This window comes from Crinia signifera, chromosome 3 (assembly GCF_055691185.1).
Source record: "Crinia signifera chromosome 3, ASM5569118v1, whole genome shotgun sequence".
Classification (NCBI taxonomy): Eukaryota; Metazoa; Chordata; class Amphibia; order Anura; family Myobatrachidae; genus Crinia; species Crinia signifera.
The window spans coordinates 29,357,233-29,375,395 of NC_139219.1; the positions used below are offsets into that span (position 1 = coordinate 29,357,233).

At 46.6% G+C, this 18,163-nt stretch overlaps 1 protein-coding gene across 1 annotated transcript in view; it reads right to left on the reverse strand.

Moving 5' to 3' along the window:
• The window catches only part of DNAH14 (dynein axonemal heavy chain 14), a 217,272-nt gene that overhangs the window by 174,798 nt on the left and 24,311 nt on the right, over window positions 1-18,163 (reverse strand). The window contains exons 11-17 of the mRNA XM_083174857.1: window positions 17,031-17,269; window positions 15,178-15,277; window positions 14,035-14,284; window positions 5,233-5,287; window positions 4,684-4,781; window positions 2,659-2,831; window positions 1,725-2,072 (exon numbers count right to left, since the gene is read on the reverse strand). Coding sequence (XP_083030983.1) covers window positions 1,725-2,072; window positions 2,659-2,831; window positions 4,684-4,781; window positions 5,233-5,287; window positions 14,035-14,284; window positions 15,178-15,277; window positions 17,031-17,269 — 1,263 coding nt within the window. The remainder of the gene's footprint in view (window positions 1-1,724; window positions 2,073-2,658; window positions 2,832-4,683; window positions 4,782-5,232; window positions 5,288-14,034; window positions 14,285-15,177; window positions 15,278-17,030; window positions 17,270-18,163) is intronic.

Here is an 18,163-nt window from a genome sequence, read left to right on the forward strand (position 1 = left end):
GCTTTGGACATCAGGGGATGAGGTAAGTATGAAAAAAGGAGCGGGGGGGGGGGGGGGGGGGGACCCCCAACAAAACAAAAAAAACTGAAATATTCTGAAAAACACGATTTTCTGAATATTTCGGTTTTGGAATACACAGGTAAGGGAGACCGGAACTGTACATACAGTTTGATATTTGCTGGATAAGACCTTCAGTAATAGAGGTGAGCGCTTCAGAGGCATGATTGGGACTTGCTCTGCAAAGTTGCAGATGACTGCGAGTAGATACTCACCGCACAGACAGAAATAAAACCCAATGCGTGCAAATCTGCGAATTCATTGTAAAATTATTGCAGATCGCTATCCACCCACGGATCCATACGCAGTTCTAGAACCATCCGATGGTTTTTCCAGTCTATACATGTATGTGAGTAAAGGTGTGTACACACGGTGTGATTTGGTTGCTGAGCGATTTTGTCTTTGCTTTAGTATTTAACACATCTTATTGCAATGTGCCACAGACCGGTAGTACCAAATGCATCGCCGGGTGGTGACAACAGATGTGCACTCTGTATCTCCCTCACACATGCATGGACTGATATAAAGGGGAGTGGTCACAAATGTAATCCTGATGATGTCAACTGTGTGGAGTTTGTATATTCTCCCCGTGCTTGCGTGGGTTTCCTCCGGGTACTCCGATTTCCTCCCACAATCCAAAAATATACTGGTAGGTCAATTGGCTTCCAACAAAAATTAACCCTAGCATGTCTGTGTGTGCGTGTACATGTGGTAGGGAATATAGATTGTAAGCTCCACTGGGGCAGGGACTGATGTGAATGTTCAACTTTACTCTGTAAATCGCTGCGGAATATATGTGCGCTATATAAGAAACTGATAATAAATAAATAAATGTCACTTTAGGGGCGTTCCTGGCATTCCTGGAGATTCTGGGCTTCTCCCAGGGACAAGTGACTGCACAGTACCACACTGCGGCATCCAGCTTCTGTTACTGTGGAGAAGCCGGCATTTTTTTGTCATCTCATCCGAGGGTGGCCCCAGGGTGTGGCCTACACCCCCTTTCTAACACCAGTGGTGAGCACTATTATAGTTTTATGTTAGAGACCTCTGTTAATAGGTATGTTGATATTCATTGATAGTGGACATAATCATTGTTACGTTGACAATGTGAATGTCAACAGGCACAATGTCGACATTACAGATTTAGGTTACATTTAGGCTGTGTTTAGTTTTAGGGTCAGGTTTATGGTTAAGTCAGTATTATTGTTAGGTTTATTATGTTTAGTGTCTAGTTAGAGTTATGTTTAAGGTCAGGGCTATCACAGTAAAGAAAAAAGTTGACATGCAGATGGTCGACATTCTGGTGTCGACATTTTGTACTACATGTCTTAATTACATACCCCTCTAGACCATCATTCATGGTTCACACATCCATTCAAGTGCCAGAGATTCAATTTGGCCATGACGACATTCAGCATGTCGATAGTGATATTATGCCGACATTGCTGAAAAGTCGCCGTACTCTTTTGTCTGTAATTCTGTCTTGCAATCGACCATTTGCTCCTTAAATACTGGAAACTGGAGAAAAATGGTCATTCTGACTAATTGAATAAATTTGTTTGATTATAACGAACTATAATTATTATTTTTTGGGGGCGATTTTGTCTTCATCACATAGAAGCAAACGTGATTCTCTACCTTTGTGTTAAGTGTTTAACGCTACTTACTTCCAAAAGCTGGATATTCTTAGCATAGGCGACAGCTGGGAGCGAAGTGCGCATCATGTTTACGACTGATTGGAGCTGCTGGAGGCAACTTGTCTGAAACTCCAGACTTGTGACTCTAACCAGGTGCACCCTCCGCTCGATGGCCATCTGCTGACATTCCGTGATGAAGCCTCTGAACATGTCCAGGATTGTCCTGTATTCCTCCGGTGAAAGCTCCGCCTTGGCGGTGGTTATCTTTGCCTTCACGTTCTCAGCCGCTTCCACCATTGTGCAGAACTTCTTATAGCAGCTGCTGTATGCTGCCACTTTCTCCATGGAAAGTTTAACAGAAGAAAATATTTTCTTGACCTGAAAAAGAAAAAGTGAAGGACATGGTCAGCATCGGCCTGGAGTATACACAGCAAGCGCGGTTCTGTGCCTACTTTCAAATGAGTATCGGGATGCGGTGGCTGCACAGGAATCGGGCATAACTCCATCCTCAGTCAGAAGGCCTCACAGGTTAATGTGCACAGGGGCAATTTAACAGAGCAGCACAGTCGATGCCAGAGTCTACTTTACATGCTCCAGTCTCCGCAAACATGGCCGCCCGCCATGTTCCCGGTGACTCATCTCTACTTTGCATGCGCAAATCACCAGGAAAATGGCTGACCCATCACCATTGTGGGACTCCAGAGAGGTGAATTATTAGACATAGGCACAGTGTGTGAAGTGTGGGCCCCCTGTATCTAGGGTCCGGTGTGCATAGTACATACTGCACCCATTACACGCCAATGACTTGAACAGGAGGCGAAAAGCTGTATTATGAGAAAAGAAAGGCCAGGGTTTTTTTTTAATGAAAACACATAACAATGGGGTTATCGCTGTTCGGTGAAGTGATCCCACTCTTCATAGGATAAGGTGGCAGGAGGTCGGGGGTCTGCATGGGATTTCCTACCTGACTCTGGTAATCTGAATCCATTCCAAGAAGCAGCTCGCAGTCAGGCCAGGTTTTCTGACCGCCCCGACGGTGCCTGTTTGTCTCTCTCTGAGGTAATGTTCTCTCATCACTTTCAGGCTGACGACAGAATGTGGAGAACCCGGGCTCCTGGCTGAGCGGAGATATTCTTCCTATTGTACAGAAACATGAACAATTCCAATATTGTTAGTCATTGCTTTCTGTCAGGTATTGGAGGTCGGGAAATGATGCTGACATATAAGTTTCTGCTGAATGACACTATTGAAATAAGTCTGCACATGGCGACTCGGCAGCCATTTTGTGACTGAAGCGGTCTCCCTGAGAAGGGTCAGTTTAATTCATTATGAAATAGAGACAACGTGAGGCAGGTTCAGGCCCCAAGATGCACAACAAAATACAGAAATGTCATCATTATTAATGTGTTCATCTGACTGACACTCAGGAGGGATATATCTGCAGAATTATACAGTGAACGGAACCCTTCTGTGCAATTTGATTTTGGGTCAGATCTGCTCAGAAGATCGAGGTGGGGTCATAAGGGTACATTTACTTAAATGGGAGTTCTGTTGAAGATTATTGGAATGTTGCTAAGGGCAACCAATCAGATTCCATTTATTATCTACTAGAAGGTGCTACATAAAAAAAGAAGCAGATTCTCATCGGTTGCCTATAGCAACATCCCATCTTCAATAGTTCAATAGAACTCGCGTCTTAGTAAATAAATCCCCCAGAGTCCAGTCTGGGCCTCAGTCTGAATGTGCAAAGACCGAGACGCCCACTGTAAGCAATTCTACAGTACATACACTAGTACCATTACCTTAGATGCCACCATTGGTAGCACCATGGAAACATGCATGCATTATTAGTATACGCAGGGGCAGTCTCACTAGCAAATACTAGTAAGGGTACTTGTGTATTTTGGCGGTGCCCATCGCATCGCATACCATAAGGCATACGATTGTATGCGATGCGATATCGCGCGATATTGTACAATGCCATACAATTTTAAAATTGTATGACATTGTATATGGCATACAATGCCATACAATGCGATGCGATGCGATTAAACATTGTATAAGCACCCTAATGGGTGCTTACAATGTTAAATGCACCCCCCCGCCACCCCCCCACTATAAACGTCAACCCGAAGCGTGGCGAGCGCAGCGAGCCTGCGAGGGGCGGCGGTACGCGTCCTCCGACCTTTTCATACCCCCACTATCCACGTCGGCATGGAGTTGAGAATAGAAAGTGTGGCGAGCGCAGCGAGCCACTGAGCCCGAAGCGTGGCGAGCGCAGCGGATACCTGTGAAGGCCGCGAGGGGACGCGGATACCTGTGAATGCCGCGAGGGGACTCCGATACCTGTGAAGGTGTCCGCGTCCCCTCGCTGGGCTCGCCACGCTTCGGGCTCGGTGGCTCGCTGCGCTCGCCACACTTTCTATTCTCAACTCCACGCCGACGTGAATAGTGGGGGTATGAAAAGGTCGGAGGACGCGTACAGCCGCCCCTCGCGGGCTCGCTGCGCTCGCCACGCTTCGGGTTCACGTTTATAGTGGGGGGGTGGCGTGGGGGTGCATTTAACATTGTAAGCACCCATTACGGTGCTTAAAAGCACCCTTTAGGGTGCTTATACAATCTTTCATCGTATAGGGGGCAAAAATCGCGTCGCATCGCATGCCATCGGGTGCATGACATGCGATGCGACGCGATTAAAACATCGCGCGATGGGAATCGGGGGCGCCGCTATAATACACAAGTACCCTAGTAAGCAGTAGACTGCTTCCCCAGATCGCCCGGGAGACCCCTGAATAGTCGACATGGACACCGTATCAGTGTACCGCATTGCACTTGGCCCACTATTCTATTCTCCCTCCACATCCTAGTGACTAGTGGATGGTAGGGCATGAAAAAAACACCTGTATAAAAAAAATCCTCTGGGACCAACGTTTTTGAATAACAAACATCTGCAATATAACATCATCATCATCTGGTAACGGCGATGTACCTATCGTCTGCTCAAGCCCATCCACGACGCCTCTTATGTGATTATCAAACTCATTTGCAGACGGGAGTACGCAGAAATTCTTTGATATAGTTGATGACCTACAATAAAAAAAAAACTCATTTATATCTGTATTAGAGAAAGGAAATCCCTAGTCCTGCTCCTATGGGACTACAACTCCCAGCATTCCCTGTCTGCATTTGTGAGTTGCACTATCAGTTGCGAGCTGCCGGTATCTGATCTCTTCTCTTATCCTTATATAGTACAGAAGAAAGTCCCCGAAGTGCATCTGTCTGATGCGCTAATCTACTAAACCGCTGGATGAATTTTTGTGCAGTTTTCGCTATTATGTGGAGCCATGTAATAAAGATTTTAGTGAATCAAGTTTATCATTGACGATTGCCGCGTGAAATCGCGGCTCAGCTCTCGCAACGGTATATAAAGCGAGGAGGAACGCAGCGATCGGCTATGAGTATATACCCGTGCGAAGCAGGCTGGGTCGCCAGTGCATTAAATTATAACGACTACTCTGAAGATCTCCATGAGTCTTACCTCCCGGAAAGCTGCTCATCGTCATCCTCACCTTCCTCGTCCCATCCCTCGGAATCTAGGATGTGGAAATAGATCATTATAGACAATGTGGCTGTATATCACGCAGGCAGCGGCATAACCCGCACAATTGCACTGAGAAGTCACGCCTGCACATTATGCTAATGCTGCCGATGGTTTTTTTTGTAGTACGGAGATGCCAACTTGCGCTGGCGGTGCAAATCCGTCGGTACATCTTTAGTCTTACCAGCGGCGTCGCATAGGAGTAGACTTGCCAGAATATCCCTTCAATCCAAAACACCTACGGTTTAAACAGGTGTTCTTTGGCTGATTAACCCTTTGAGTGCTAAGGGAATTTGTCAAAATGGGTGTGAAAGTTGCCAAGCAAACCTTTTTTTAGTAACCCTTTGGGTGCCAGCGTTGCTGTGAAAGATCCTCAAAACATCCGCTAAAAATGCCAGCGTCGCTCACCGCGACTGTTCTGTTTTTGGGTGCAATATTTAACTTAGCTTCGATTAAATGGCTTGCCTGTATTTGTATTTATTTATACTAAGAGAACAGTCACTGTGAGCGGCGCTGGCATTTTTAGCGGATATTTCGAGGATCTCCCACAGCATACGTTGGTACTCAAAGCGCGACCCCACTCTGATCATACGGATAAACCATTTACACGTTATTGTTTCATTAAGGATTTACTAGCCCTAAAATATAACTTGGTTTCCTTTAACATAAAAAGTATAATTGGGGTGCAACAGAGGGGGGTTTTGCCAGTCGCACTGGGTATGTGATATTATCACGGTTAAACCTCCTAGTATATCTGATGCTAATGGTACATTAAGAGGAGGTGTGCTACCACAAGATAATGCGTAGAATATACTTAGAAAAAAGAGAAAGAATGTCTGTGCGTGGTGCACTAGGAAGAGTTACGGTGCCCATACACGCACCGATTTTGTGTGCTGTGCTTTTTGTACTTCAAGCTGTCGTGCGATTTTGGCACTTGAAGTGGATTTAAAGTTAATAGGTACTAATGGACATTGCATCGCATGTACTCCTGTACTGATGCGATGCGATGCAATGAAGCACAAAAAGTACTGCCTGCAGATACTTTTTGTGCTTTACAATATTGTACCTGCGGGGACGCGCATCGCATCCTCGCAGGTACACAGTGCGATTATAGCACATGCGATGCGTTTTGTACGTTAAAAGTATAAAACACATGAGATTATCGCAGCGTGTATGGACACCTTTAGATTGTTAAAATGTAACTTTAATGTTTACAATTCTGAGAATTACAAAACAAAGAGAGTAGCTGGGTACACATATGTACAATCGTCGGGCCGTTCTTCCGTTCTGCGGACGAACGGCCGTTCGATTGTATATATATGTACGCAGTCCCGATCCCTTCGTTGCGATCGATAAACGGCCAAAAACGCTCTTGGCCGTCCACGGTCGGTCGGTCGAAGGTTCTTTGCTGCTTAATATTCTTCCGACAGGACGGCTCCATATCGCAAGAAAAGTGACATGTGTACGCACGTTCGATCGATATGCAGCCCGTTCCTGCGATCATTCCTCCCAAAAGCAGCACGCCCATGTGGGTGTTGACTAGCTGCGTCATCCCTCCATCAGCGCAGCATGTAAAGGTAACGCAGCGTTGCCACCAGTCTCTGCTCTGCAGAAATAGGCCTCCTGAAATAGGTGTCCTCTCTTTCTATTAAAGGGGTAATGAGTGCCAGCAGCTCCATGAAGGTAGCGTCATCCATACGGAGATAATTCCTGAAGTCATCAGGATTGTTCTCCCGTATCTCCTGTAGCAATGGCATGTGGGAGAAGGTGTCTCTCCTCAGAAGCCAGTCTCTGGTCCAGCAGCTCCGATTCTTGGTCCTTTTTCTTTTTTTAATAGCCTGCAATCTAATGGCCATAGCAGCTAAAATACACGCACGAGCCTTCCTTCTCCTCAAGCTCATAATTAAATTGTTTGTAAAAAGGCCCAAATTCACCGATAGACAAACGTACGTACGTATATCCTGTACAGCTAGCAATGATCTGAATAGTCACGGCTCTATTCACTGTACTACACGAACGATTCTTTGTTCTATGATCACGCCTCGTTTTGGTATGCTCTTTTAATCCAGCCCATTATGATAATGTTGTGTGCATCGGGAGAGTGTGTACGGTGGTACAATCTTTTTCTTGCGATTGTTTGGACGGGAGTACATCGGACGTCGCAAGTAAAATTGTACATATGTGTACACGCAGATCGGTCGTATGTTTTGGACGGCCGAACGTGTATTCGGTCGATCGAACGGTCGCAAGAAAAATGAAATTGTACATATGTGTACCCAGCTTAAGTGTAGGAAACATAGAAAAGTGAGATATATGGCACAACAGAACCAAGATGTATGTGGACACATCTGTACAATCAAACAGAGTGGGGCTCCAATGTCCCTAGTCCTATAATATAACATCTATTAGGTGGAATCAGGGTGCGTCTTGGTCCAACAAAACACGGGCAGGTTAAGAAATGAAAGCAATAAATATGTTGGTATTGTTCTAGCACCCAAAGGTGGTGTGCCACATACATTGATAGTGGGAGGAAAATGCTTCTTCTAATAATTACACATTTCTAATATCATGTACTGGTTAATTCACTGTGTATTAAAGGAGTAGATTTGAAACAATGTATATCGTAATGTGTTTGTGATACAATTTTATTAATGAACCAATTGTTGCAATAGGTCACTCCTAGAATATTGGCAAGGTGATGTCATTAACCAGTCTGATCAGAGTGAGGCTGCTGTCAGTGGGAACCAGTGGCAAACGCAGGATTTTTATAGGGGGGTTTCCAGATGTAATCAAAAATCTCCCACTTGGAGTAAGTATGGGATTCTGGGGAAGTGGTAACAGCCCTGAAAGTTGGTATTTTTATACACTGGATACTGTATGGAATACAGCATTAAGTACATCAGTACAGATGGTCTATAGTATAGGCTGTTTCAAACATATATATATACGATAAGTGGTCAGGAAAAGGTTAAACAAACATAATACTGTAGAAACAGTACTGCACTTTCTAAGCTCACCATCTCCCACCTCCTGGTAAGGCTCCTGTCTCTACCTCCTGGCAGCTGCTCTCTGGTCCAGTGCAATGTTTAAGGGCTCAGATCCACACATACAGTAAATGTGGTAGAAGAAGCTGGTACACTGGGCATGTGCAGCAGCTCTGCTCTGTCCCTTACACTGCATGGTGTGCAGCTCTATTGATCATATTATATACCAGTGCTATTGTTGTCATCATTTAAGGCACTTGCCAAGAGGAGGGGGGTTTACGGGCAACCAGAAACTCCTCCTGCATTTGCCTATGGGAACGGTGTCCCTTCAATGTGTGCCGCAAATTAGCAAAGATGTGGGCAGTCGCGTGGCACCACTGTGACCCCTATGTAAGTGGCGGGCACTGTGGTTGGGCAGACGTCCTATCCCTCATGCACAGCCGGTTGCAGGGGTGGCAGCATAGGACCAGTATGCGGGTTTGCCTGCTGGATCAGAGACCAGGTTGTGCTGGATGAGTCACCACCGTTCTGTCTGCCTGCCTGTATGTCAGAGAGCGGGGTGAGTGGAATCTCACTACCTTGCTCTGACAGATCAGTCTCTCTGGCGTGCAGAGACCATCTTGAAGGCGCACCGATTCTGAAAGTGAAACAATCAATTAAAATGCATTTCAATGATAGGATGGACACTGGAAGCACTTGCACTCGTATGCAGCTGGCGCACGATTCGCAGTGAGCTTCGTCAGGGACGTTCCTACAGTATATAACAGGAATACATACCTCCCAACATGACCCATAGGAAAATTTCTAGTTGCCATTCCTCTTGGCAAGTGCCTTAAATTAGGACAATATCTGGTATATAATATGATCAATAGAGCTACCACCACATCATGCAGTGTAAGGGACAGGGCAGAGCTGCTGCACATGCCTAGTGTACCAGCTTCTTATACCTCATTTACTATATGTGTGGATCTGAGCCCTCAATCATCGCAATGGAGAGCAGCTGCCAGGAGGAAGAGACAGGAGCCTTACCATGAAGTGGGAGATTGTGAGTTTAGAAAGTGCAGTACTGGTTCTATTATGTTTGTGTATTTATTTATTATGATATATTTAACATTTTCCTGAGCACTTATTTTTTTTAAATATTTGAAACAGCCTATACTATAGACCATCTGTACTGTTAAATATTAATACTGTAATCCATACAGTATCCAGTGTATAAAAAGACAATATTCAATGCTGTTACTGCTCCCTCAGACTCCTGTACTTACTCCAATGTGCTGCAGAGTGGGAGATTTGGATTACATTTGGAAACCCCCCTCTAAAAATTCTGCGTTTGCCACTGTGACCCCTTCCAGGAGGGACACAATGCACAATTCCTGGACTTCCCTTGTAATCTATGGTTGCCATCACCTGTGTTAAAACAACTTTATTTTCAATTAACGTATATACTGCTGTGGCTCCTCAGTGCCCTCCACTTGTGCAGACTTCGCAATGCCCCCTATTTGCCATAGCAACCTGCATAACGGGACCGTGAATTGGATTACAAATAAGCCCAACTTGTCAGTCTCTTTGGAGGACATTAGGAACGGGACAGTACATATTCATAAGAAGCTGAATATTATAGTGAAATTAATTACGACACCATGCATGATATAGATAGAATATTAGTACAGTGATAATTGGCATAAATGATTGGTTGTCATGTTATCTACCACTGAAACCTTATTGATCAAATTGTCTTTGATTGCATAACTTATGATTACAGCTCAAGAGATGACCCTTTGCCTGCACGTACTGTTACTGTTCATTACTCATGTGTAACCTAAACCCTAATTGGCTTGCAGCAGTGACCAGTCAGTTCCTGAATAATAAAAGTAAGGTCATTGCTCATTGGCAGTCTTATTATCTGTGGGGTCCTCTTTGGAGGTATCCGATCTCCTGCCACAGGCTCCTAGTGAAGAGGCCTTGCAGTGTCCAGAATCCGCCAGCTGTCTTACAGAGATCCAGGTATGACATCACATTACAGGGATCTTGATACAATTTAAATTCTACGAACAAGATTGCAGAAGACCCCGTAAATGGCAAAGATGTCGCAGCCACAAGACGCACCAGATGCAGGTGATTAACAACAGCCTGACCACCAACAGCCTGCAGATTGTACGCCAAACCGCAGAAGACTACCTGATGTAGCAGCAGCGATGCCAACGGCACCATTCACTATGCCCTACTACTTTGGGGCTATCAACGTATTTGGGAGACTTCCGTATACCCAGAACCAGCTCCCTCAAAGAGTTCAAATAACAACTACACCCAATGTTCTGATTATACCCGATGAATGAGGAGCAACAGGCAGTGATTTTCATCGGCCAATTGAAGAGCCAGCACTACGAGAAGTCCAGTCATGGTCAGAAGAGATACTTAAGAAACTAGCTGGTATCTTTAATGCACAGTCAACCGCAGATATGAAACGGCGGTTGTTTCGGAACTGTCCAGAAGCAATTGTACTGGTCGACTTTCAAGACATACTTGGAGAGTTTGTGCCCAAAGCCCGACAGTGAGCAGTGGTTGGCCAGTCTAGTCTGATCACTACTGAGACTACACTACAGATTGGGGATGCGGATACTACAGCAAGTCAACATAAAAATGTCATCCAGGTCATGTGCAGAAACACCGGGGCATTCAGCCAACATCCAGCTGACTTCGGTAGAGCTGAGGGAGTACAACATCATAACCCCACTGGAACAAGCCTGCCTTTCAAAGAGAGGCACAGTTCACTTCCAACGGCTATGTACCAGTCAGTGAGGGCCATGATCAGCAAGATGCAAGAGGCCGGCATTATCAAAGAGAGCTACAGCCCATGGGCCACCTCGCTGGTCATTGTCAAGAAGAAGGACGGCATCCTTCGCTTCTGCGTCAATTACAGAACATTGAATGCAGTCATCCACAAGGATGTGTACTGTTTGCCCCGGATTGAGGTGTTCCTGATGGCCCTGAAGACTGCCATCCACTTCTCCACCTTGGATTTGACCAGCGGGTACTGGCAAAATGGCATTCACCATGAACATGGGTCTGTTCGAGTTCGATCGGATGCCGTTCGTGCTCTGCAACGCCCTTGCCACCGTCCAGAGAGTAATGGATCACTGTCTGGGGCACAGGAACATGATGGTCCTGCTGTATCTTGATGATGTCATCATCTTTTCCAAGACCTACGAGAACCATCTGAAGCACCTTGAAGATTTTGTGCAGCTGATCCGATGTGGCCTGAAGTTGAAGCCATCCAAGAGCCACCTCCTGAAGCCAAGGGTACTGTACCTCAGGCACATTGTCAGTGCCGAAGGGGTGAAGCTGGATCCCGAGAAGATTTGTGTGGTACGTGACTGGCAAGTACCGAGAACCGTCAAGGACATGTGCAGCTTCTTGGGGGTTCGTTGGGTACTACAGATGCTTCATTGAAAACTTCGCAAAGCTGGCGGCGCCCCCTCCATGAACTCCTACATGGCAAGTCAGGCCAAGAAGGCGGAACACATATGGACGGGAGAGCACCAAGCCTCTTTTGAACAGCTCAAGCGGTGCCTGATATAGGCATCCCTCCTCACCTATCCTGATTACGAGTAGGTCTTCCAGGTCTACACTGATGCCAGCCAGGGGCTAGGGGAGGTGTTATCGCAAGTGCAAGATGTCCAAGAGAGGGTGAGCGCTAATGCTAGCCGAGGTCTCAGGAAGACGGAGCGGAATAGCAAGAACTAGTCGACCTTCAAGCTTGAGTTGCTCACCCTGATCTAGGCCATAACAGAGCAGTTTAAAAACTACTTGGTCGCCACCCCTTTCATGATAATCCCCAACAACATTCCCTTGGCCCACCTGTCCATGGCCCGCCTGGGAGCAATGGAACAGAGTTGGATGGCATGCCTTGCCAACTTCCATTACACCATAATCTAACACAGTGGCAAGTCAAATGGCAACGCGGTCGCCGTGTCCCGCCTTCCCAGGGAGGATATCGAGAAAGAAGAGTGAGATTGGTCCGAGGAAGTTGAGACTCCCGTGTTCAAAGCTTCTTAGAAGTGAAGGCCCATTGTCACTTCCAACCCTGTTGCTGTTACCACAGATGCCCTCCCTGAGCTGAATCCTCAAGATCAGCTAGGGTTCGGTTGGGAACTTCATCCAGAAAAAGGATCCAGTGATCCAAAGCCTCAAAGACCTTCTTTGCCTTAACTGGCGGCTAACCAAGAGAGCCAAGGAGGATCCAAAATTAGTCAAGCTCTGTAGACAATGCGACCGTCTAGGCCTTTGACAAGGATGTTTCACTATACTTGGGAAAGTTTCTTCCACAGAGTACGGCTGTGCTCATCGGGACATCTGGGTACTCGATGATCTATTTCCTAATGAGCCGGAAAGAGACTCTTCCTGTATCGTCTGGGATAAATGGGGCATTGGAAACGCCAGGCTGTTTGGGGAACGCGGAGGCTGATGAAGAACGAGGGAGTGGGGACGACATCCATCGATCTCACAACCAAAAGCCAGACGCAGACTTAAAGGCAGATGTTAGCCGCTGACCCTCTCAATCCTCTGCCGGCTCTGACTCCCTGTCCCGCTCAGTATAAATGGCGCTGAATGTGAGTGTAGATAAGGGCTAGCCCTCGCAGCTGTCAGGTAATAGCATTAACCTTCCTGCATGAGGACATCAGAAACTGCAGTTTGGCTCAACTTAGCTGGAAATGCACAATTACCGGAGAACAGTCGCAGCTGTATACACCGGATAGAATCTGACAACAAAACGTATCAACTCTACAAACAAACTATTGTATTGTTACTTCTAAATAGTTATCAGCCTGTCAAAATGACTGAACATCATAACAGTAATGCTCTGTCAGGTGCCATCTAGGGGACACTGAAGCGCAAAACGCTTGAAACCACCCCCCCCCCCCATAGAGGTGAGGAGCAATGCTACAATTTTATTATGTAGAGCATATTATGGGCGTCCCAATGAAAATGCATGGATACGCGGGCTGGCCAATGCCTGCCAGGGGCTGGCTGCTGACGTCACAGGAGGTCAGCTGCCCGCCCAGTCTTTGTGCCGATATTCGCAAATAAGTCACTTGAGACTGACTTTTATTTGCGAAGGAAGGACAAATCATTCGATGTTGACATACAGAATGTCGGCATTGACATTGTGTCGATACGGTCATAATCAACGTGGTGCATACTGTCAGGTTTTCTAGAGTTCGGGCCTCAACATTTCCCTAATAAATCTAACCCTGTGATGCGGATGAGACTGTCAACAATTACAGTTTTTACGTAATGCACATGTCGGCATTCTGAATGTCGACATCATGACTACATAACATTTAAAGCAGGCATGGCAAAACTATGTTCCTCCAGCTGTTGTGAAGCTACAAGTCCCATCATGCCTTGCCACAATTCTGCTATTAGGGAATGGTAAAACTATGGCAAGGCATGCTGGGATGTGTAGTTTCACAACCGCTGGAGGGCCACAGTTAGGCAATGCCTGATGAAAGGGTTACAATTGAATTACTAAGGACGTACTCGCAAATGTGGCGGTTAGTATGCGCATCACAGATGCAACTTGTTGCAAACTCTGCGCATTTACTGCCGACGTGGAGGTGCGTCTATTTTAATATGGCCCCTGTAATGTGCGCTTGTCACCTACTCTCCATTTCAAGGCTCATGTTTTATTTATAAGAATGTAGCCTATGTATTCACTAATAGCCTATGACGGGATTACCACAAGTCCGTTTACCAGAGAGATCCGTCTTCTCTTGCTCAAAGGTGACTTCTTTCTTGGCACCAGCCTCCTTTGGCTTTCCGGTGACACTTGTAGCGAGATGCGCGCCGTTGTCACCTTTCCGAGATAGAATCCCGCCAGCTGACGTAGATCCTGTGGTAATGTGCCGCCTTAAATCTAGCAGAGGCTGCAGAACCAGGCTCACTGCAAACACTGGTGCTACGTCACACTTTCCTTCTTTGTTCCGTCTGATGTCGCTCCGCTCCTAAAGCCAACAAGAAGATGGGCGCGCTGAGAAACATTCATCTCATTACAGTAAATGTAGCTCCCATCGTATATTGATGAGTGCACTGGTAGATTCATTAGCTCCAGTGGCGTAACTAAGTTTTGGGCGCCCCCCATGCAACCCCCCCAATCCCCCGCCGCCCATGCAAACCCCCCCCCCAATCCCCTGCAGCCTTACCTATCGCGCTGGTCCCAACGGCTCCGTTCTTCTTCTGCTGAGGACCACCACAAAATGGCCGCCCCCATACAGCATGCAGTTTCAGAGAACTGTGGGACCAGCGAGATAGGCAAGTCTGCGGGGGATTGGGGGGGGGGTGTAACTATAGCACCGCAGCCCCCGGCGCTCCCACATGCACAGCGCCCCCCCCGCGGTGGCAGGGGCTGCGGTGCTATAGTTACGCCGCTGATTAGCTCCTGACAAAATTAACTCCAGTGTGTAATTGTGTGTGTGTGCACATGGACAGACGAGATAGGCCAAGTGGTTCTTATCTGCCGCCATATGTAACTATGGGGGATTCAGGTTGACTCGCAAAGCACATTTCGTTTGCTAATTGACAAAACCATGCTGCACTGCAGGGGGGCAGATGTAACATGTGCAGAGAGAGTTAGATTTGGGTGAGTTATTTTGTTTCTGTGCAGGTTAATACTGGCTGCTTTATTTTTACAATGCAATATAGATATCAGTTTGAAGTACAAACCCCACCCAAATCTAATTCTCTCTGCACATGTTACATCTGCCCCACCTGAAGTGCAGCATGGTTTTGTCCATTAGCAAACCAAATTTGCTTGGTGAGCCAACCTGAATCACCCCGCCATGTGTAGAATCTATTCTACCACTATTGGCAGAGATTAGTGATATTACTGTATGCTCACATTAGCCATGGCGATCCCCGTCACTGGTGTGTTTGGCAGGTCATCAGATGCTCCGTGTTCTTTCATTAAATAAGAATCCAGATTCAGCTTCTCTTCCTCACTGTATGAACAATAAATTCAGTGTTATACAGCAACATATAAAAGTGCATCCCCCAAAGTGACACAAAGTCCTACAAAGTGTTGTGAAATGTAATAATGCAAAACACTAATGGTCCATACACACTGGGCGACTATGCCCAGCGTGTATGGACAGCGATGATGCCATCATCGCTGGAGGGAAAGCCGCTCAGTGTGTATGCACTGAGCGGCTTTCCCCCTGCCCGGTGCCGACAGAGGGGGGGAGGATGGGGTTGCATAGCGCAGTGCTATGCAAAGCCGTCCTGAAAGCCGATCATCTGCTGGTATAACCAGCAGATGAACGGCTTTCCCGGCGATGTTGCGGGAGCGCACAGCAGCGATCACCGCTCATCACCTGCTGTTTTGAGCGACTTTCAGCTCAAAGTCACCCAGTGTGTATGGGCCTTAACAAACTAAAGGCAGATTTATTAAGCCTGGTGAAGTGATCAAGTGTCCGGTGATAAAGCACCAGTCATCTTGACAGTTAGGAGCGGATTGGCTGGTAATTTGTAACCTTCCGCTTAATAAATCTGCCCCTTAATCACTATTCCTCCCTGCAAGTAACTATACATAGAGAGGGTCAAACTCACTGGGATCCTACTCTCACATGTTAAAGGCTAAGGGGTTGTTTCAGAGGTGGCACCGCCGTGAGTCTTTATACTTAGCGGCGTGAGAACTTTTGCAAAAGATGCAGGGAACGTCTTGTGTATAAACAGCCCACTGCCGGCTGCTGTGATACTCTGTCTGCATCATGCATTGGATGAACATTATTCCCATTGGTCATCTGAGTATCCCACAGGTCTGGTAAACTTACGCTGCCTCCTCCAAACTCTTGCAGTATGTCAATCATGGGCACTCCAGATCGGGGTTGCAGTAATGTTGCAAAACATGCGCACTGCGGCCCCAGGGCATGCACAGTTCAAAAACAATGTAATTTGCCTCCAAAACGCAACTGCATTGGATCGGAAATCAGAACCTTACGGCAGCAAAAAAACACTCACGATCTGCATGGGATTGACGGTCGGTCGGCCTGGTATTGACGGATCCTACCTGCAGCACGTAGGACCAAACGAGTGGCGTGTACGAGCATCGGATCGGAATCGGATCAAATAAATGACAAAAAAGCCCAAAAGTACATACAATCTGCATACAACCGGTCGGAATTGGATCTAAATTGAGGGGATCGGGCCCTAGTCGTCCTGGTGTGTACCAGGCATTACTCTATAATTTGCTAAATTCTAGTATAATAAGATAATATTTCTCCTAATGGATCCCCGCAGTCACATGATCTGTACTAGTCGAAACTTATGTAAAATGTTGACTCAAGCCTGAATACACCCTACCATGGCGATAATACATTGAGTAGGGGAGATGTTGAGACTTCTAGAACACTGAAGATAACTTAGATCAGGGATGGGGATTGGGAACCTTTGGCCCTCCAGCTGTTGTTGAACTACACATCCCAGCATGCCCTGCAACAGATTTCGCATGGCCAAATAGCAAAACTTTAGCAGGGCATGCTGGGATGTGTAGTTCAACAACAGCTGGAGGGCTAAAAGTTGCCCATTCCTGCCTTAGATGGACGTATCAGCAGCTCTAGCAGTAACGGTGGTAGATGATGCTGGTGGTGGTTGGGTTCTGTTAGCGATTAAATTAGTTCCTAGGGAATATTGTACTAAATGCATATGGGGAGTACGGTACAGTACATTCACAATTTTACCGATATTTATAATGACCTCAATTCGTAGTTCCTTTTCTCCTCCGCCGACGTCACATCGCTGGAAGCTTCAATGAATCGGAGAAGCACCTGGACAGAATTAGTGACGACACAGCGCAAGGTCTCCTGGAAGACGCAGTCCAGCAGGCTCAGGAATCTCCGGAACCGATCCTGCAGCTTCCGCCACTCAGATATCTCCACGTAGCTGGGTTTACCGTTTGATAAGAAAAGATGTTTGAACCCTGCTGTCTCCGCCACCTGTCATGGAAACAGATCATTGTACAAACAGATATAATTATATAAATGACTCCTGTGTCGGTCTCACCAGGAGCAACAATCATACTGACCATGTCGGCATTTCACCAGTGGTACACTGCCATGTCAGCATTTTGCATGGACCACCTGACCCTAGTAGATGTACCACCTGACCCTAGTACATGCACCACCCAACCCTAGTACATGTACCACCCGACCCTAGTACATGTACCACCCGACCGTAGTAGATATACCACCCGACCCTAGTACATGTACCACCCAACCGTAGTAGATATACCACCTGTCCCTAGTACATGTACCACCTGACCCTAGTAGATGTACCACCTGACCCTAGTAGATGAACCACCTGACCCTAGTAGATATACCACCTGACCCGAGTACATGTACCACCCGACCCTAGTACTTGTACCACCTGTCTGTAGAAGATATAGCACCCGACCCTAGTACATGTACCAAATGTCTCTAACACATTTACCACATGTTGCAAGTACATGTACCACATGTACCACATGATGCAAGTACACGAATCACATGACCCTAAAACATGTACCACATGACCCAAGTACATGAACCACCTGACTCTAGTACATATACCACTGAACCCTAGTACATGAACTACCTGACCCTAGCACATGTACCACCCAACCATAGTACATGTACCACCCAACCCTAGTACATGTACCACCTGACCGTATCTGGTAAATTAACTACCTGACCCTAGCACATGTACCACCTGACTGTAGAAGATATACCACCCGACCCTAGTACATGTACCACCTGACCCTAGTACATGTACCACCTGACCGTATCTGGTAAATTAACTACCTGACCCTAGTACATGTACCACCCGACCGTAGTAGATGTACCACCCAACCC